Source organism: Nannospalax galili, unplaced genomic scaffold (genome assembly GCF_000622305.1).
Source record: "Nannospalax galili isolate Female #2095 unplaced genomic scaffold, S.galili_v1.0 scaffold85, whole genome shotgun sequence".
NCBI classification, from domain to species: Eukaryota; Metazoa; Chordata; class Mammalia; order Rodentia; family Spalacidae; genus Nannospalax; species Nannospalax galili.
In genome coordinates, this window is record NW_008358866.1 from 3,138,665 (window position 1) to 3,160,535 (window position 21,871).

Genomic DNA, 21,871 nt, shown 5'->3' on the forward strand with positions numbered 1-21,871 from the left:
AAAAGTCAACAAATTTTAAATAATGTATTATATTTGAGGAGGAAGCATGGAAATTTATGTCATGTTAATTTGTAGAGGTGATAAACATTACCATTGAAATCTACCCGATGACTTTATAGACATACCCAGGCAGCAAGGATCCAAGTGTAATCAATTATGACTAGTAATAATGAGATAACTGCATACTTACTGCCCTGTCACAAGATACCTAATTCAGCTGAAATTATATATCCTTAGCATAATGGCCAAAAAGGGAAAAAAATATACAGGAAGCTTAATGCTTCAATAAGACACAAAGTAGTGTCCCGGAAAATGGTGCTAATGAAAATGTTTGAAATCAGATTTCCTTCAGAGTTATTTTGTATAATCAAACTGTTTTTTTTAATCTAGCTAGGCATTATTTATCTCTTGCATTGTCTAATCCTTCCACCATGGTTTCCCCATTTAAAGTGCCCCAATTTTTCCCATTTCTCCCTTAATAATGCACTTCTCCTATGGTCCCACCTCTCTTGAGCCCCTTCTTTCCCTTTATCCCCAAGGTTCCTTGTATAACTGCCCCCCTTAAAATAACCCCATTTTAATACATAAAACAGAAAAAAATCTTTTCATACATGCAAGAATACATATTTTAATACTTATTAACACCTGTTTCCTGCTGTTCTTCTCTTCCTTTACCTTCCTGGTTCCTTTTCATTATCCTGGTTCCTTTAGTTATGTCTGAATACATACTCACTTAAAAGGATTTGGTGCTAGGATCCACATAAGAGGGAGAACATATGTCAGTTTTTTTTTCCTGAGTCTATGTTACTTCACCTAGTATAACAGTTTCTAGTTATATCCATTTACCTGCAAATTTCATGATTTCATCTTTCTTTACTGCTGAGTAAAACTCCATCATATAAATGAACACATTTTCATTTTCCACTTGTCAGTTGAGGGACACTTAGGTTGCTTCCATCTCTTAGCTATTGTGAAAAGAGCAGCAACAAACATGGATGTACAAGTGTCTCTGCAATGGGATGAGTTCTTTGGGTATATGCCAAGGAGTGGTATAACTGGGTGAAATGGTAGGTTCATTTGTGGTTTTTTAAGAGTTCTCCACACTGCTTTCCATAGGGGTTGTACAAGTTTGCAGTCCCACCAGCAGTAGATGAGCATTCCCCTTTCCCCGTATCCTCTCCAACATTTGGTATCATTTGTTGTCTTGATCTTAGTCAGTTTGCCTGGGGTAAGATGAAATCTTAAAGTGGTTTTAATTTGCATTCCTAATTACTAGTGATGTTGAACACCTTTTAAGATACTTCTTAGCTGTCTTTATTTCTTCTTTTGAGAACTCTCTGTTCAGCTCCTTAGCCCATCTTTTAATTGGTTTACTTCCTTTCTTGATTCTTTGTCTATTGAGTTCTTTACATATTCTGGAAGTTAAACCTCTATCAGATGTGTCGCTGGTGAAGATTTTCTCCCATTCTGTGGGTTTTCTCTTCACTTCCCTCGTTGCCTCCTTTGATGTACAGAAGCTTTTTCGTTTAATGAGGTCCCATTTGTTGATTCTTGACCTTGTTCCCTGAGAAATTGATGTCTGGTTTAGAAAATCCTTTCCTACACCTATATCTTGTAGTTATACAAAGGCAAACTTTCATAACCCAGCAGATATGTAGGAATCTCCTTAATATGAGGGAATCCAGAGAACAAATCATGAGCACCATGAAAGGGAAGAAGAATAAATAGAAACATGATCCCTAGCTCATTTGAAAAGTTGCAAAGAAAGCTAACTCATAGGGCTTGAACCCTACCCATGGGGGCAGTTAAAATTGCTTGCTGCAGCTGGCTGAGTTTAGGTACCTTCCCTCCTCCATTTGGGCTGTCCTGCTTTGACTACACCTCACCCCAGATAACCCACCAGCAGGTTTAGCCTCATTGACAGTTTTGAAATAAATTCTTTCCTTAAATGAGCTAGAGGGTGGTAATATAAAGTCTAGCTCACAGGGAACCTCAGTCCTTGCAGGAGCTGGACTTTGTGAGTCTGTTTCCCTGCTTGCTTCCCCCATGTCCAAGCATATTTCTTCATGTTTTGCTAGGACCTTAGCTCTTATAGTCATGTCTTCCTCTAGTTCCTCTCCTTAAACCCAGTCCTATGGCTAGTGCCTAACTGCACCAGCAGTACCTATCTATCTTTATCTCTGCATACTGTCTCAGCTTTCCAGCTTTCAACATCTGACACACTATTGTTCGTCTGTTTAAATACTGGCTTGAATCACAATGCAGTAAGTCCCACTTGGTAGATCTTGCCTATCAGCAAAATAACAACCTAAGTCAAAGACTTAGTCTTGTAACTGATCTCTTGCCTTCTTGTCACATCCATCTACTGTAACACTACTGAAAAGTTGTTTGTCCTTGCCAACCAACTGCTCAAGCCTGGACCCCTCCCACCACCACCAATCTAGCTCATGGTGAGTCAAATTGGACTGCCTGCCATGAACACCTCCCTTGATGGCTAATCTCACTCATGCTATTGAAAGCTCCATCCCAACAGAGAGTTTCCATAAACTCATTCAGAGCTTAACCTCCTTCTATGATCTGTCTCTCTCTAAATATTAATTGTTTTGTCCCTTTACCTAAAGTATTCAGGGAGTTGATATTGGATGCTTCAGCTGAGAGGCCATTGAGATCCCAAGCCAAAATGGTCACTTTTCACCAAATCAATTGCCCTCATTTCTAACATTCAAATATATTTCAACTGGTTTAATGACTCTATTGTGAAAGGTAATACAATCAGTGCTGAAAGGAAATGTGGGCGAACATGCCAAGAACAACCCTAAATCCCAATGATATGGAGGAAAAAAATAATGGTCTAATTTCACGTAATTTAAAGCTTCTTTATGACAGCTAAATGAACAACAAAGTAAAGTTTGAAGGAAAAAAACAGAAACAAATCTTTTCATACATGCAAGAAAACATCATGCTAGTTATGGTGGTTTGAATGAAAATGTCCCCATAGGCTCCAAGTATTTGGATATTTTGTCCCCAGATGGTGGCGCTGTTTTGGGAGGTCTTAGAAGGTGTGGCTGTCCTGGAGGAAGCACATCACTGGGGGTGGGCTTAGAGAGTTCTTAAGCCTTTCTGGACCTCCGGTTGCTCTCTTTGCTTCCTGTGCCTGCTTGAAGATGTAGAGCCTAGCTTGTGCTCCTCCTCCAGACACCTCTGCCACCATGCCTCCCTGCCATGATAGACTCTTGCCCCTTGGAGCCGTAAGCTCAAACAAACTCTTCCTTCTATAAGTTGTTTTGATCAGTGTTTCTATCACAGCAACAGAAAAGTAACTAATACACTAGCAAATTTCATTCTTATGCAAAGAGATCCTATTAATAAGAATATTACAAGCACTACAATAGAAAAACAGCCCAATACAGGACAAAATGCTTTTCCCAGAGGAAAAAAAATATAGATTGCCAACGAACATGTGAAGTAATACTCCATCCCACAAACAGTAAGAAATCTAAAGGTACCATCTCGTTCTTTTACATAATAAAGATGAAGAATAGACATCAAATTAGCTGTGTGTGATGCCAATGTCTTACTTTTAGAGAAAAACTTAGATTTTTCAAAATGCTTGGATTTGAGGAACAAAAATATTTTACATTTATATAAGAAAAAATTAAGATCTGTTTAAAAGGCACAACTAAGAGCCAACTGAATCCTAATGGAGAACCAAAGCCAAGACAAAATTGAATGGAAACTAGGTTGAGAGCTGAAAGAAAGCAGCAGCACTAAATTGAGTAGCATGTGAACCCGCAGGCTCACCATGGCTCCATCCTCCATCTCTCCAACAAGACCAGCAAGGAACTGGGAAGCAAAGCCCAAATCAAAAGTAAGCAGAATGAGCTACCAAGGTGGAAATATTCACAAAGAATCAAAGAATTCTAGAGCTGTAGGAGCATCCAAGGATACTTGAGCGCAAGCACTACTAAGTTAACAATATAATATAGCAAGACCAAACTTGGCTAAATGACTTGCTTAAAGCTATGGCCTAGTTTGTTTATTTTTAAAAAATCATACTGGGCTACCATTTAGATTGAAAAAAATGTATACATTTCCCTAGGAAACAAAGCCTAGAGAATATGATACAGAAAGATTAGAGCAGTCTGGCAGTCTCCCAGCCAAAGTCCTTATAGTGGTGGAAGGCCAGTCCTAGGGATAACAAAGAAGTGGGACCGTCAAGGACAAAGGGTTGTTTCACTTGAGAATCTCATGTTATCATAGTTAAAATCACACTGCCTTCTAATAATCATACTGAAAAAAACTAAAATGGATTCAAAGTACCATTATTGTCTTCATTTCTTTTCCTGTTGCTATGGAAAACATTCTGGCAAAAGCAACACTAGGGAGCGAGAAAGGGTTGGTTGGCTAGCAGTTCCAGTTCTTCGCTAGAGGGGCTTGAGGCAGCTGGTCATGTCGCATCCACAGGCAAGAAGCAGGGAGCAGTAATGCTGCAACTTAGCTCCCTCTCCACTCTCTGCAGGATCCCCTGCCCAGAGAGTTGTCCATCCACAAATAAGATGTGTCTTCCCACATCAATTAACGAAATCAAGACAATCTCCCACAGGTAGGCTCAGAGGCCCGACTCTCACAGGATTCTAGATTTTATCAAGTTAACAATTAACACTAACCATCCAATTGTATATACTTTTAATTAGCAAAATGATAAAGAGGCTTTGTGTAAGTCTAAATTATAAAACTTTCTATCATTTCAGCTGGGCATGGTGGCGCACACCTTTAATCCCAGCACTTGGGAGGCAGAGGCAGGCAGATCTCTGTGAGTTCAAGGCCAGCCTGGTCTACATAGGGAGTTCCAGGCCAGTTGGGGCTACAGGGAGAACCTGTCAAAAAAAAAAAAAAGACCCAAAACTTTCTATATTTCCTTTGATATACTCACTTTTGGGAATTTGAAAGTTGTAATAACCATCTAGAGCATGCGTATACTTCGTGTCAGTCTCTTTTAAAAAAACCTATTAAAGGCCAGGCATGGTGGCGCACGCCTGTAGTCCCAGCACTTGGGAGGCAGAGGCAGGCAGATCTCTGTGAGTTCAAGGCCAGCCTGGTCTACGTAGTGAGTTCCAGGACAGCTGGGGCTACAGGGAGACTCTGTCTCAAAAAGACCAAAAAAAAAAAAAATCTATTGAGACATAATTAAAATATCATAAATTCACCCTTTCAAATATTTCAGTAATTGTCAATATATGCAGATATTCATGTTGCTATTTTTTTCTTTTAAGGATTTGTTATATACATAATATATTAATATTTGTTTTTTAAAAATATTATTTTTATTTCATGCGTATGTGTGTATTGCCTGCATGTAGGTAAGTGCACCCAGGTCAGCAATGCCCACAGAAGACCAAAGAGGCTGTCAGATCCCCTGGAACTGGAGTTACGGACAGTTATTAGCTGCCATGTGGGTGCTGGGATTCGAACCTGGGTCTTCTGCAAGAACAATCAGTGTTCTTGACCGCTGAGCCATCTCTCCAGCCCCAATATACATGTTTTGACATGTATTATACACATTTATTGGGTGCAGTATGGTACTTTGAGTGTGTGTGTGTGTGTGTGTGTGTGTGTGTGTGTATGTGTATGTGCACGTGTTCATGTGGGGGTGCAAATGTATGTGTGAGAATGTGTGCAGCTGTGTGAATGTGCAAATTGAAGCCAGAGGACAACTTCAGGTGTTTCTCAGGTGCTGTCCACTTGCTTCTTGATTCCTTCCTTCCTTTCTTTCCTTTCTTCTTTCTTTCTTTCTTTCTTTCTTTCTTTCTTTCTTTCTTTCTTTCTTTCTTTCTTTTTTCAAACAGGATCTCTCATTAGTGTGTAACTTGCCAATTAGGCTAGAGTGGATGCCTCCCAGCACTGGGATTACATATGTGCATGCCACCCTGCCCAGCTTTTCTACACAGGTTTTCAGGAAGAAACTCAGGTTTTCATGCTAATAGGGCAAGCACTTTATAGACTGAGCTATCTCCCTAGCTACTAGTGTGATATTTCAACACAGGTATGTTGTCATTAAGACTGATAAAGGTAACTAGCCTATTGATCACCTCCAGACATCATTTTTGTTGGAAGCATTCAAAATTCTTTCTCTTTGTGCTGGGAATATAGCTCAGTGGCAGAACACTTGCCTTGAATGAACAAGGCCCTGGGTTCAATCCCCAGAACTAAAAAGAAATTCTCTCTTTTAGTTGTTTTGAAATACATTATTCATTGTTGTCAACTGCAGTTGCCCCACTGTGTCCAGAATATTCTTTATTCTTCCCCTCTGCCTTCCCCTCTATACCTGCTAACCATCCTTTCCCTGTCCCTCCCACCATTTCCAGCATCTACTAACCATTATTCTATTCTCTTCTTCTATAGGTCCAACTTTTTCTGTGAAATAAGCAACCACCAGTTGTTTATTTCTTAAATTTATAACAATCACTCACGGTAAGTTTACTATTCCAAATGCAGAAACTGAAACTCAGTTGTTGCTTGTCAGGAAATGGAAAAAATTTAAATACATTTCCCCAGCCTGCTTCTTCTCATACGTAAAATGTTTAAAATAGAAAAAATACTGAAATAAATCAGGTATTCAGATTCAAAGAGCAAGTAATTCCACACATTCCTTGTAACTACTGCTAATTAAAATCATGATTTTTTTTAAGTTAGAGATTATTTTATTAATAAATTCTCCCTCCCCTCCAAACTTTCTCCCCAAAATAAATATCTCCTCTTCCACCCCTTGGGGGACTCGGGGGAGGGGGGGGGGTCCATATGTTAGGGCCAGCCCTCCCAGAGAGCCAGCCCCCTAGTGTTAAAAACAGGTCTCTAACCCCAATAGGCTGAAACCCAGGATAGGTTTTCAGTCAATCAGAGTGGGTGGGATCTAGTGTTGTGTCTGCCCCTTAAGTCAGCCAGACCTTCTGGACTTAGGGTGAGAGGCACCTTTGTGCAAATACTGCAGTTTCTTAGTCATTTTGAGTTGCTTTGTGAGCCAGATGACAGCCTCATGCTGGCCTCATCCTGGAGCCAGAGACAGGGCACTCAGACACCTTGGAGGGCTCCCCTGAATCCCCAGCCCAGTCCTTGGAGGTGAATCATCACCTCACCCCACCCCCGTATGGTTGGAAGAGTCTGGCTCCGTTGTGTCTGGAAAGCCAATCTGGCTCCAGATGAATGAATGAACGATGAACGGGCACCAGCTCATCGGAGTTCATCAATGGATCAATGTCACACCTGGACAGCCCTCTCCATCAGTCTCCTCTATCGGGGTGGTAAACTTTTCTCTCTTGCGGCACGGTCTCCAGACCAGGAAACCGGAAAGCAGGGCCAGCACTAGGGCCAGGCTCAGAGCGCCCCCGCAGGATGGGCCAAAGCAGCCGGAAGCGGGCAGGAGGTGCCGCGGCATATCCCAAGCAGAAGTCGCTGTGTGGTCGCCCGGGACAGGACGCACAGTCCACGCACTTGTCCAAGTCCGCGCTCCGGGAGCTGCCGCTACAACAGGGGGTGGTGCCTGGTGCCTGCTACCTGGCTGCAGCGCGCATCAGCACCAGTCCGAACCCCAGCATGAGGAGCTGGGGCAAAAGCCGCAGCAAGCTGGGAGACATAGTGGCGCGTCCCGCGGCAGCCACTCTCTCAAAATCATGATATTTTAACAATGTCACCTCAAATGTGAAAGAAGAAAACCCAGAATGCATGTGAATATGCCCGTCACAATATTAAACTAAATGTACAGAATTTGAAAATTTATGAATTATAGTCATAGGAAAATTTTAGGTTACTTATTGTGCACCTTTACTTGTGTTAAAGCGCAATAAAATACCATGTTTAATAAGACACACGAATAATTCTCATTAAAACATGAGTTGGGAAAATAGAGTAAGCAATTTTTTAAGACAAACTATTCACTTCCTAGAGCCACAAATCTTGTTTGGTATTTCTAGGTCTGTCCTGTGAAGCATTTTTAAGTGGCATGGCTGGGATAGTCCCCAGTCTTACAGTAGGAAACACCTCCCCAGGAAATCAACACTCACTGTCCTAATGAACACATTATCATGTTTTTGACACTTGTCTTTCTTCCACCAACCCCTTCTCTTTTCCCTAGACTCTGTATTAAGATTTCAGTTTTACTTTATTTTTATGTCTCATCCCAGTTCCTACTTTTCGGTATACCATTAACCGTAATCAATTTTGATAATTTAAAGACTATTATATCAGCAACCAGACAGTAACAGAAAAAAAAAAAAAATCCTGGGCAGTCAGTACCTGCATGTTAACAAGTTTGAAGTAGACCCCTTCCTTCCTCATCAGCTCACTGTGACTTCCTTGCTCCACAATGACTCCATCCTCAAACCCGGCAATGACATCTGCATTTCGGACTGTAGACAGTCGGTGAGCTATCACAATGGTGGTCCTGCCTTCTCTGGCCTAAAGGGGAAAAGGATGAAACTGTGGTGCATCAGGGTTACAGTACTGGCATGCTGTCGGTTATCACACACATTAAGTCCTTGGTGTATGCTATTTGCAGATGATGAGAGAGTACTTTATATTCCAGATCTTTACATGACTAGGGCACAGGCACCACTCTTCTATAAAAGAGAAGACAGATGAGTTCTGGACTAGGTAGGTGGCCAACCCTTTTGGTGTGAGAACAGACTACTCTGGAAGCCTATGATGGTACCTGATACTCAAGAAAATTAAGTAAAGGTTTGACCCATCAACTGTTTGCAGATTTGTCTGCAAAGCTCTGGCTCTGAGTTGTGTGGTGTGCTGGAGACTCTGGTAAAAATGTTTTAGAGAGGTCATTGCTGAGTCTTCTCCAGAGCCTGATCCTAACTGTAATTTTGATAGACTATAAGACTTCAGTGTAGGTGGGATAAGGATAGCTCAAACTATGGCCCAAAGATCTTCTGAATTGGGCCCATACCGCTTCCTGTTAAGAAGGACACACGGTGTCTTTTATAGATGCTGAAATCTTCAGATCACCCTTCTAACCTTACATGTTGCCTTCATGGAGTTAATGAACATTTAAACCCTGGATAATATCCACCAAATTATTACTGTTATGTCATTAATAGTGGTTACTTTTGCCAGTACTTATAAGTCCTATTTGACCAACAGTTTCTTAAGACCATTGCCTACATCATTAGGATGATTGTAATACAGTTTAAGTCACCAAACTAATTAAAATATGAATAAGAAAGACAGGCTAGATTCATAATAACTAAAGAACAATCCAAAAGTGCATCCATTGAAAAATGGTTAACCAAGCTGGGTGTGGAAGCATATACCTTTAATCCTAGCACTTGGGAGGTAGAAGAAGGCAGATCTCTGTGAGTTCAAGGTCAGCCTGGTCTCCATAGCAAATGCAGGCCAGCTGTGGCTACAGGGAGACCCTGTCTCAAAAAGACCAAAAAAATAAATAAATAAAGGTCATATCACCGGGCCATATAAAGGAATGAGATTTGATGCCAATTAAACATTGATGAAGCTTGGAAATACTGTACTAGGCAAAAAAATAAATAAATAAAACAAAAACCGAAAAACAAAAACAAACAAACAAAAAAAAACACAGTAATAAAGGTCTGTAAGATGGCTCAGCAGATAAAGGTGCTTGTCTCACAAGCCTGGTAACCTAAGTTCAATCCCCTATACCCACATAAAGATGGAAGGAGAGAATCAGCTCTACAAAGTTGTCCTCTAACTTCCATGTGTATGTTGTGGCACATGCATCCACACATACACATCACGTACATATATACACAATAAAATTAAAATTAAAAATTTAAAGATAGTCATAAAAGACCACAGTCTAGACTAGGCAAAGCCATTGGAGACAGAAGCAGCTTTGCAGCTGTGAAGGACTGACTTGACAGTGAGTGACATGGGGAGTAGTCAACTAGTTTCTTTGGGGGCAGTGAAAATTAGATAATATTGATGATTGCATAACCTTGTGAACATATTAAATGCCACTGAATTATAAATTCTTTTTTTTTTTATGAGATAGGGTCTCCCTGTAGCCCCAGCTGACCTGGAACTTGCTATGTAGACCAGGCTGGACTTGAACTCACAGAGATCTGCCTGCCTCTGCCTCCCAAGTGCTGGGATTAAAGGCTTTGAATTATACATTCTTTATTTTTATTTTTAATTTTATTTTATTATTTTTATTTTATGTGTATGAGTATATTGTCTGCATGTATGTATGAGTGCACCCATGTCATGCAATGCCGCAGAGGTCAGAAGGGGGCTTCAGATTCTCCTGGAACTGGAGTTAAGGACAGTTCATAGCCACCATGTGGGTGCAGGGAATCGAACCAGGGTCCTCTGTAAGAGCAGTCAGTGCTCTTAACTGCTGAGCCTTCTCTCCAGCCCCAAATTATACATTCTTAAATAGAAACTTCTGTTTTGTTTTGTTTGGTGATTCTAACCCAGTTTTATTTTATTTTTTAATTGCAAGGTTTTTTAGTGGTGAGTTGTCAGAATCTTCATAAGTAGCCACAATACATTACTTTGATACAAGTTAATGTATCGTTAACAATTATGTTTACAAATAACATCTAAAATACATTTAATATAATTCCAGCTAAAAAGTAGGAAACTGGAAAATAAAATGGAAATTTTCATGATGTATGATTTATATTTTAATTTTTTAAAAAATATTTTATTATTTTTATATTATGTGTTTGAGTGCATTGCCTGCATGTTTTTAAGTGCACCTGTGGCATGTGATGCCCACGGAAATCAGCAGAGGGCATTAGAATCCCCGGAACTGGAGTTAAGGATAGTTGTTAACTGCCATGCGGGTGCTGGGAATCAAACCTGGGTCCTCTGCAAGAGCAACCATTGCTCTTAATCACTGAGTCATCTCTCCAGCCGCTATATTTTAATTTTTGAAACAATAGCTAGTCAGATTCTGAAAAAGAAGCTAATAAGGGCAGAATACCTCCATCAGATAGCAAGACACAAAATCTACAGCAGCTGAAGTTGAGAAGCTATAACTAATTAGTAGAACAAAACTGGATAATAAAACATTTACAAGCTTAGTATACGATTAGTAGAGAATTGTCTCAGATTGGAAATAAATAGTATGGAGATAACTGTGTAACTGTGAGGGGGGGAGGAATGTTGTATTTCTACTTTAGTCTTCATGATTAAATAAATCCAGATGACTCCACTGTGTTTAAGAAAACATAAAAAAGTAGCATCACAAAAATGACAGACCAGAACGTAGCTCTTTTGAACAACATTTAAGACTATTCCTTGACTTTTTGTATATAAGTGAACCTTGAAGCAGCCTTCACAAGAATTTACTGATGGAGAAGCTGTATAACACATGGAAGAAAACAATCTGACTAATTTGCTAACAGTGACTATGTTGCCAGACTTGTGAGTGAATGAGTGGTGGGGCAGGAACAAAATACATGTTTGTGAATTTAAAAGTTAAAAACTCTCACCCTTATCCTAGAAGTGCTGTCCAAAGTAAAGCTACACAAATAGATTTTTTTTCCCAGAGCTCTCAGACACCCCGATGATAAGACTTTGGCAAATATTCCAGGTACAAGGACAACAACTGTCCAGAAAGTTGGACTTTCTCCTAATTTACATGTGTGGGGATGAAAGGTAGGAAGTACTAGTGGAAGTCTGTTAGTCTTTCTGGAACATTGACAAAAACATCAAAATGCAAATGCAGCTTTTTTGAATATATTTATGAAAATCATCATGAAAGCTAACTTTTGGGTTTTATTTTTTTGTCCCTCCTAGGATGAGGTTAAGTGTGCAAGCAGGTATGAAACTTAATTGCTTCGAAATAGTATTTTGAGCTATTTTTAATCTGAACCAGTATCTAGGTAGCCAGGTTAAGATGTGTGTGTATATACACGTGTGTATATTCACATATATTTATTCATATCTATTTCCATATATTTAATGCAAGCATTTGTTTTCCTTATTTAATAAAATTAATAAATAAAGAAATAGCTTAAACTTTTGAATAAGGTGCTGTATACCAAAGAAAACAACACTGTCATCATCAAAAATTATAGAGAAATACTTGGAAAATTTAAACGATTTTCTGATTTTTTTTTTGAAGACATTAATGATACTCTTTTTAATACTCATTGGGCAACTTACAGAGCAGGTGCATCTGCAAAGTGAACTTTAAAAGAAATTGTACTGATCGAAGCAAAAACCTGATAAAGAATCTGACTTTAAAGAATGCTTTTAATTATAAACTGAACTATACAACCTAAATAATTATTTTTAACTACAATATCCTAATTTACTTTAAAATTTTTTAATTGAATTTTTGTGTATTTTATACATAAAATCATCTTTATAGATTTTCTGATTTCTTCACGTGTTTTAGCACAACTATTTTGTCAAACATTACCCAGGTGTAAGAAGGAAACAAAGCTGCATGTCTCTTTCCCCAAGCTTTGGTTCACTCACCATGGTGGAAGCCAGCCTGGATCATTCACCCTCTCTGAAGATAATGCAACTGGTCAGAAGAAATCAATAAATCCCCAGGAGATGGCCTCATTTGCTCTGTGTGTTTGTTTATCAATCTAGACTCCCAAAGAGCTGGCAAAAATTCACAAAAAGTCCCATCTCTCTACCCACACCCTAGGTGTTTATGGTCTACTGACCTTATCCAGAGCTGCCTGTACCTCAGCTTCACTTTCTGTGTCCAAGGCTGATGTGGCCTCATCCAGCAAGAGGATCTTGGGGTTGCGAACCAGGGCACGGGCAATGGCAATTCTCTGTTTCTGCCCACCACTCAACTGGGCTCCTCTCTCTCCAACCAGGGTGTCAAATTTCTACAATAGAAATCATGGAAAAAGCTCAGTCAGGCGTGGTGACTGGCACGTGCCTTTCATCCCAGCACTTGGGAGGTGGACCTCTGTGAGTTCGAGGCCAGCCTGGTCTACATAGCAAGGTCCAGGCCAGCTGTGGCTACAGGGAGACTCTGTCTCAAAAAGACAAAAAAAGAAAGACAGAAACCATGGAAAAGCTCTTGAAATATTCATTCGTTCATTCAATTTTGCAGTGTTGGGGATCAAATCCAGGGTCTTATGCATGCTAGGCAAGCCCTCTACCACTAAGCTACATCCCCAGCCCTTCTTTAAGTGTTTTAAATACAAAGTATAGGGAGTCTGGAGAAGTATATGAAGGCAGCTTAGAGCAATGACTATCATAATGTCTCATAAATTATAATAAATGAACATTGAATTGTAAGACAATTACCAAGACATATTCTGTATATAATTTTATATTGTTTACCTACAGAATATATTCTTTAAACCCCCAACTGAATCATTCAAGAGATTTATCCAGCAAGTTTGTACAACATCATAACCCAAATATTAGCTTAACCTTTGAAGTAAGAACTCAGTCCCACGTGTTTCGATTCCAAGTCCAAGGGAGGCTTTACCTGTGGTAATTTCATAATAAACTCATAGGCGTTGGCTTCTTTGACAGCTTTCTTTATCTCATCCATTGTTACATTCCCACGGCCATAACGGATGTTTTCAGCAATTGTGGTAGAAAACAGCACTGGCTCCTGACTCACAACTCCAATTACTTCCCTCAGGTACCTTACGTTGAAGTTCCGAATATCCTGACCATCGATGCTAATCTGAAAGAAAGGAATATTTCCTATTCAGTATTTTAAGCAGCCTGATATCTAAAGCATCAGGACTCTTTATTATGAGAAAGTCTTAGCAAATATTGAACTTATTCAGAAGTTAGAAATAACAATTAAACAGTAATATGCAGGATAAATAAAGCACTTCTACTTTCTCCTGATATTTTCACATTTTTTATTAATGGATTATTTTACATAAGCTGTTTTGGGTTATATATTTGTTTGTCTGTTGTAGTGCTGAAGAATGAACCCAGGGTCTTCCATATACTTGGGCAAGGTTCTGCTACTGAGCTGCACCTCCAGCCCCAGCTATGTTTTAGCATGCCATTGTTTTCACTTACCAATGTTAATAAATTAAAATGTTCACATACCTAACTCATTTCCATATACTTGTGATGGCATTTTGAAATTTTGCTATACTTAATATATCATAATTTATTTTATTGTGTCCTACTTTTTGGACATTTGTTTTCCTTCAAAAATCAGTGTAAAAGTGGACCAGGCATGATGGTGCACAACTTTAATCTCAGCAACTTGAGAGAGGCGGGCGGATCTCTATGAGATCAAGGCCAGCCTGATCTACACAGTGAGTTCCAAGCCAGCTGGGGCTACATGGAGATTCTGTCTCAAAAACCAAAGAAAAAAAAAGTCGTTGTGAAAGCAAAGAATTACCAAGTTGAAAAAAAACAATTTATTGTTCTTCCTTAATAACAACTGTTCAACCATATGATTGGTATCTGCTAGGCATTTCTTGTTCAAGGAATAAAAGCTAAATAAAAAAGTCTTTACAAATTTTAATAATGTACAATGTCAACATATCTACTTCATTTTACCTTACTAGCACTGGGGTCTATCACTTCATTTTTGTTTGTTTTTCTGTTTGCTAGACAAATAATAAATCTTTGTGAAGCTGTTCATTTTTTAATTAATTAAATTTGTTCTTTGACAATTTCATACATGTATATAAAGTATTCTCTTTATTCTTACCCATAACCCTCTCCTTTCTCCCTCTCACCCCAGTGAACTCCCCCTCCTCCCTACAAATCTCTTTCCCACATTCATGTCCTTTTGTTTTGTTTTTTGACCCACTAAGTTTAAACAGGGCCCCTGTGTGACCATGGGTTTGCAACTATCCATTGGGGCCTGGTGGGCATACAACTGAAGAAATGACTGTTTCTCCCCCAGAAGCACCAGTAACCAATAGTTCAAACTGATCATTTCTCAAAACCTTTTGTAAATCTATATTCTCAACAGATTTGCTTATTCATATCCTATAATCAACAGGGTTGCTTTCATAGATTCACATTAATTTCTCAAATACTAAATGTAATGTTTTTTTCATGGATCAGAAATCCTATGCTACAATTTATTCTTTTCTCTTATGATAGTTTTATTAATTTTTTGAGAGAAGGTTATAGAAAAACTGAATTAAACTTTTCTCCTGGACATTTTTCATTATTTTAGTGCTAAGAAAATTGCTACATAACAACATGAACAGTGAATAACCCTGAGTTGTAAAATCTCTGCTGACCTAGATTTCTACACCCATCTTTCTTGGCTATGTAGCTTCTAAAAATGTTCTAAATATGTAGTTTCTAAAAAATATGTATTACTCCATTAATAATTTAGGAAGGATATTTTTGGTTATATGTCCTCAATCAGTATTTTGAGAGATTCTTTAAAGTGTATTTTGATTTATTTATTTTTATTTTATATGTACGAGTGTTTTTGCCTGCATGTATATATGTATACTACCTATGTGCAATGCCTGTAGAGGCTGGAAAAAGGCATTAGATCCCCTGGAACTGGAATTATGAATGATTGTCAGCCACCATGCACCATGTGGGTACTGGGAACCAAAGTCAGGTAGTCTTCAAGAGCAGCCAGTGCTCTTAAGCACTGAGTCATCTCTCCAAGCTCAACTAGGTTATTAAAAAAAAAAAATAAAGAAAACATTTGAACTAAACTATAGTTTACTTCATTAAATGAAGGTAGTTGTATCAGATTTTCCCAAGGAGACTTATTAAGCATATAAATAATATCATATGTCACAGAAAACTTTTTATTCATTTCTAAGAAATCTTTTTTTGTAAAAAAGGTTTGTGTGTGTGTGTGTGTGTGCACGCGTGTGTGTGTGTACACCTGTGTGTGTAGGCTAGTAGAGGGCATAACATGTTTTCCTATTATTCTCCACCTATTCCTTTGAAGCAAGGCCTTTTCTTGAACCTGGAGCTCATGTTTTCTTAACTAAACTGGAAGCCAACAAGCCCCAAAGACCCTCTTATTCCCATCCTCCCTCAGAACTGGAGTTACAGGCATAACACAAGACAATTGGCTTGCTACATGGGTGCTGGGATCTGACCTCCAGTCTTCATGATTGGGCAGCAAGGACTCTTAACTGCTGAGCCATCTCTCCAGCCCTTGTCTATCTTATTTTAACTCCTTTTTATTGTTGTTTGTTTTACATTTACCCTGTATCCTAGTTAGCATTAATTGTCAACCTGATGCAGCCTAGAATCACTTGAAAAAAAGAGTCTCAACTGAGTAATTGTCTTTATCAAGTTGGTCTGTGGTCATGTCTGTGATGGATTGTCTTGCTTGTTAACTGATGTAAGAGGGCCCAGCCTACTGAGGATGGTACCAGTCCCTGGGTAGATGGTCCTGGGTTGTATAAGGAAACTAGTTGAGCATGAGGCTGAGAGAGCCAGCAGGCCATGTTCCTTCACTATTTCTACTTCTAGCTCCTGCTCAAGTTCCCCCTGACTTCCCTCAACAATGGGCTGTGACCTGGAAGTGTAAGCCAAATAAACCGTTTCATCTTCTATGTTGCTTTTGGTCAGGGTCTTTTATTACAGAAACAGAGAGGGAACTAGGGCACCTTGCAAAGTTCTGTTTCACAATTGTTTATTTATGTTTTAATGCTAGGTAAACTCAATGCTTTTAACTTGGGACTCTTGAATATAAACTATGACTAGTGTGTTAGTGTAAATTAAACAATTTTTATAATTATTTCCTGTTTATATAAGAGAATTTCTTAGGAAATACAATTTGATGTGTACGTACACATACACAAAAGGAGACGAAAAAAGCAAGTGGATAAAAATATAAGTAATTAGTAGAGCTAGCTGAAGGGTATATGTGATGTGAGTTCCTTGCTTTGTTTTCTGTAAGTCTGAATTTGTAAATTTTAAAAGACATAAAAGGAGAATATTCCAGACTTATTTACTATTTTTATTTTATGAATGTATTGCCTACATATAAGTGTCATACAATGCCTGCAGAGGTAAGAAGAAGGCGTTAGATCCCCTGGAACTGGAGTTATGGATGGTTGTTAGTCTCCATGTGGGTGCTGGGAACTGAACCTGGGTCCTCTGCAAGAACAGCCAGTGCTCTTAATTGCTGAGCCATCGCTCCAGGCCCTATTCCATCCTATTCTTATGCCCTATGTACCTTTCAGAGATTCAGATTTCTTGATGCCATTTCACTCTCTTCTTTGATATTTCAAAGCTTAAGAAAACTCAACTGACTTGCTGAATTTAAATGCTGTTTTTTGTTGTTTTGTTCTTTTTTTTGGTCTTTTTGAAACACAGTCTCCCTGTAGCCCCAACTGGCCTAGCATTCACTATTCAGACCAGACCAGACTGGCCTTGAACTTACAGAGATCCACCTGCCTCTGCCTCCAAGTGTTGGGATTAAAGGCATGCACCACCATGCTTGGCTTTCAATGCTGTTTTAAGGGGTTAGAGATGGCTTAGCAGTTAGAAGCACTGCCTGCTCTTACAGAGGACCTGGGTTCTAGCACCCACATGGCAGCTTACAGCAGTTTGTAACTCCAGTTCCAGGGGTCTGATGCTTTCTTCTGATGTCTGCAGGCATGGCATGACACAGGTGCACTTACATATCTGTAGTAATACATTTATCTACATAAAATAAAAATTAAAAAATTTTAATGCTGTTTTAAGATATCAGTGGCTCTGAGCACCAGGTTGTCACCATTGCTATATGGAATATGTTTGATCAAATCAAGCAACTCACTGGAAGCAATGCTGTCAGTGATTTGGATAACAGATGAAAGTCTTGTCTAGCTTCTGTGGTTTTCAAGGCCTTTATTGGAGGCATTTGCCCACCAGCCCAAAAGTATGTGTATTATCCAGACCCGCTACAATGTTGTATCCCTTTACCCATTTCAGACTCACATGCAGATTCGTAAGAACCCAGTTCTTAAGGGCCAGTTCATACCTAGCTTCCACTTTGGAGAACTTGGTTCTTCCCACTTACCATACCCTCTGTGGGGTCGTAAAGCCTCTGCAGCAGCTGGACAGTGGTGCTTTTTCCACAGCCACTGTTCCCAACCAGGGCCACTGTCTGCCCGCTCTGCACTTTCAGGTTGAGGCCCTTCAAGATCTGGAGGGGAAAGCAAGAGAGAGCCACTTCACAGAAAAGCTCTGAGAGATTCAATTCTGTGTAAAATTTGAAAAAAAAATAGTATCAAATAAAGGAATTTAACTCCCTTAAAAAAGGGACAAAGTACATAAAAATCAAAATAATAGGGACTTCAGTAAGATGACTGGACAATCAACTTGAGTTAGGAACCCCCACTAATATTACTGACAGTACCTTGACATTAGTCCGAGATGGATAGGAGAAATGAACATCAGTGAACTCCAAATTCCCTCTGATGTTGTCTGGTTTGTGTCCTCTCTCTGAAAAACTGTCAATTTTAGGATTCTAAATAAAACAAAATTCAGTGACTATTTCATCATAGAATAAGCAATTACATTTTTAAGGAATAAGGTTCAGCAAATCTCCCAAATAGAACCTAAAACAGCATGATTTCCTTGATATGAGAACAAATTCACAGCGAAGATGTGTGCATACATGTGTCTGTGTGGATGTTTGTGTGATGTATGATTTAATGAAATGTTTCTTTTCAGAAAACAGGCTTATCTGAAAAGTACATAGGAAATATTCATTTTATTTCATTTCACTTTAAATCTTTGGGATATATTCATATATGTTTCAAATGGCCAGATACGCATATTTATTCAAATAACAAAAACATAACGTCTAAGCCCAAACAGCTCAGCATTTAGTGAAACTTATTTATTCCTAAATAGTGACAATAACAGAATAGGTCAAGGAGATTGACTGAATAATTAACACAGTGTTATTTAGGAGCCATGTAAATTTACAATATATTGAGAGTTTAGAACTAGATTTAGTTATCTAATTTCAATTATCAACTTTGAACTTTATATAAATGTAGTAACATACTTTAGTATGTCAAAACTATTTTCTTTTTTACTGTAGTCAATTCAATTTATTAAATACAATTGTTTCAAAGTCAAAATAAAACATTCAGTGATAATCTGGGAGTCCTGTTTCATGGCAAAACTCACTGTTAATTTGGTCTTATCAATAATTCATCTATCTGCTCCTATATAGAAATCATATTATTCTCTATCTGGCTACAGCATGAAAAAGAAATAAAGTAGGAAAAGAACCATCTTTATCCTGCACCATAAAACACACTAATACATACATGTACTTACATGTACTTCTCCAAAATGAGATTAGTGTTATTGTATTATTAGATAAACTTTTAGTGGTATTTCATTTTATCCATTACTGTGACGAGGTCATTAGTTTCCTATTATTTCAGCATATCTTACTACATAACTTGTTACACTTGATGGGAAAATATATAACCTATAACCATACTTAAATTATCTATCCTTCAATGGCTTCCTCAGCCTTAAAATAGCAGGACTTACATTGTCTATAACGTCAAAGATTGTGTACGCTGCTCCTCTTGCATTGGCAAAAGCATCGATGCAAGGGGCAGCCTGACCGACACTGAAAGCCCCGATTAGGATGGAAAAGAAGACCTGAGCAAAAGAGCAAGCAGGAGGGACAGTGGTCACCGGCTATCGTCCTCTAAATCAGTTTGCTGGTATACACTACATGAAGAATCAAGTTTAGGATTATCATCGCAAACTTTCCATAGTAATTTTCATTTCTTATTGAGACATAATATTTGTATCTCTTTATGAGGCACGTCATGATAATGTGATACATCCATATAATTAGTCTGATAAGTACTTCCATTACCTTGATAAAAATAGTTTTAGTAAAGAGCAAAATTTATAAAATGAATATGGCATTTCATTATCCAAATGTCTTTCTCCAGCCTCAAAAATAATTTCTGTTTAGTTTGCCAAAGTAGTTGTTGCTTTTGTTCTGAACATACAGTTGCCAGTAAGAAAGATTTTTGAAACCTATTTCACTGGCTCTGAAGCTACTGCCACCAGAGAGAATATTTTTCCATCAGTCTTATTAGCCAAGCCTTTATCATTATATCTAATTCTGCAAGGAATTACACAAAATGTTCAATAAGAAACATGGCAGATTTGGCACCATGAAATTTTCCTTAAAAGTACTGTTGTCAAGGAATATGGACATTTAGACACAATTTTTTGGATAAAAAGTTTAGCAGTTCACCTTATTTATTTTAAAATGGAGTTTATTCCTGTAACCCAGCCTGGTCTGGAATTCACTATACAGCCCAGGCCGACCTGGAACTCACAGTAGTTATTCTGTCCTCCTGCCACAGCCTTCTGTACACGGGGATTAAGAGTGTACATGACTATTTCCAGCCAGTCCACCCATTTATGGAACAATAGATTACTCTGATGTTCTGTACTATAGCCTACAAAACAACACATTTACCTTCATAGTTTTTTCATTGGAAAATAAATTGACATAGAAAATCCCAGAATATAGTTTTATGAAGCCAGATTAGTAGCATAAATAATTTAAGAAAAATGTAAGTGAAGAAAAATTATTCCCTTCTTTCCAGGTATGGTAAAACTTCAACATACAGTTTGGCTTTTCTGAAAAGATAGTAGAATTCATGTACACAAAACCCAAATGTTGAGGGCTAGAGAGATGGCTCAATGGTTAAGAGCACTGGCTGCTCTTGTAGAGGATCTGGGTTCAGTTCCAGGTACCCACATGGCAGTTAACAACCATCCATAACTCCAGTTCTAGGGGATCTGACACTCTCTTTTAACCTCCACGGGTATTGCAGGACATAGGGGCACTTACAAACAGGCAGGCAAAGTATTCATACACATGAAGTAAAAATAATAAATAAAAATAAAAACCCAAATGTTGCTAATTATTTATCCCTTACCACAATATAGATAAAGACTGGTAAGAAAAAAAAAATCTCCACCACAGTAGATGTTAGGACATTTGTGTAGAGGCCCTGCCCTCTTGTAGAAAGTTTCTGGGCTTCCTTCACTCTGGATGATCCTCTAAGCCCTGGACATAGGTATCATTGTCCACATACTAGAAATGTGGACAAATTCATCACAGGTGAATGGCAGAGTCAGGATGCATGTGACAGAGAGATGCTATAACATGTCAATGCCTGAACAAAGAAAGCCCGATCCTTGGCATCTGTTAAAACCAAGAGTGAGCCCAATCCATTCTGAAAACTTGTTCCTTCTGAGTTCTCTCAGGACTTTTCTCTCAAACAAAGAACTTGGTCTGTATTTAGTGAAACAGTACATGGGAAAGAATGACATGGGAAAGAAATGAGGAACCTTGTTTCACCAGAGAAGGATTTTCCCTTTCTGACACTGACTGACCCAGAAAGAACAGCATACAAAACCACAAATGGATGGTATCAATCTAATCCCACCTACTGTCTGCAACCCAGTCAAGATAATTCATTGCTTTCAATGATAGTCTCTGGTTTGTTTGGTTTTTTTGTTTGGTTTTTTGTTTGGTCTTTTTGGGACAGGGTCTCCCTGTAGCCCCAGCTGTCCTGGAACTCACTATGTAGACCAGGCTGGCCTTGAACTCACAGAGATCCGCCTGCCTCTACTTCCCGAGTGCTGGGCATGCCCCACCACATATATTATTCTGGGTCAGAGACTAGGAAGGGTCATGAGAGATTAAAGGCATATATTTAGCTTACGAGAGGAGCCCAAGGCCTAATTGTTTACACTGCAAACAAGCATAGTGTTAAATGATCTCAAAACATAAGATTAACTTTGGTTACAAGATTAGGTAAGATTCCCATTTGTAAGAGAAGGCATTACCAGGAGTCATTCCCACAGACACAATATTCCTTCTTTATGAAACTTCAGTAGGAAATCAGACAGTAAAAAAAAAAAAAAAAAAAAAAAAAAGGGG

The 21,871-nt window shown here is 38.6% G+C and overlaps 1 protein-coding gene and 1 pseudogene across 6 annotated transcripts in view; both read right to left on the minus strand.

The window, feature by feature from the left end:
- Abcb4 (ATP binding cassette subfamily B member 4) overlaps positions 1-21,871 on the minus strand; it is a 92,506-nt gene that overhangs the window by 39,127 nt on the left and 31,508 nt on the right. For all 6 annotated transcript variants that reach the window (XM_008822485.1, XM_029558315.1, XM_029558316.1 and 3 more), the window contains 6 exons: positions 19,441-19,554; positions 18,284-18,394; positions 17,945-18,070; positions 13,454-13,657; positions 12,669-12,839; positions 8,290-8,451 (listed from right to left, as the gene is read on the minus strand). In XM_008822485.1, coding sequence (XP_008820707.1) covers positions 8,290-8,451; positions 12,669-12,839; positions 13,454-13,657; positions 17,945-18,070; positions 18,284-18,394; positions 19,441-19,554 — 888 coding nt within the window. The remainder of the gene's footprint in view (positions 1-8,289; positions 8,452-12,668; positions 12,840-13,453; positions 13,658-17,944; positions 18,071-18,283; positions 18,395-19,440; positions 19,555-21,871) is intronic.
- On the minus strand, positions 7,241-7,631 carry LOC103725232 (annotated as a pseudogene).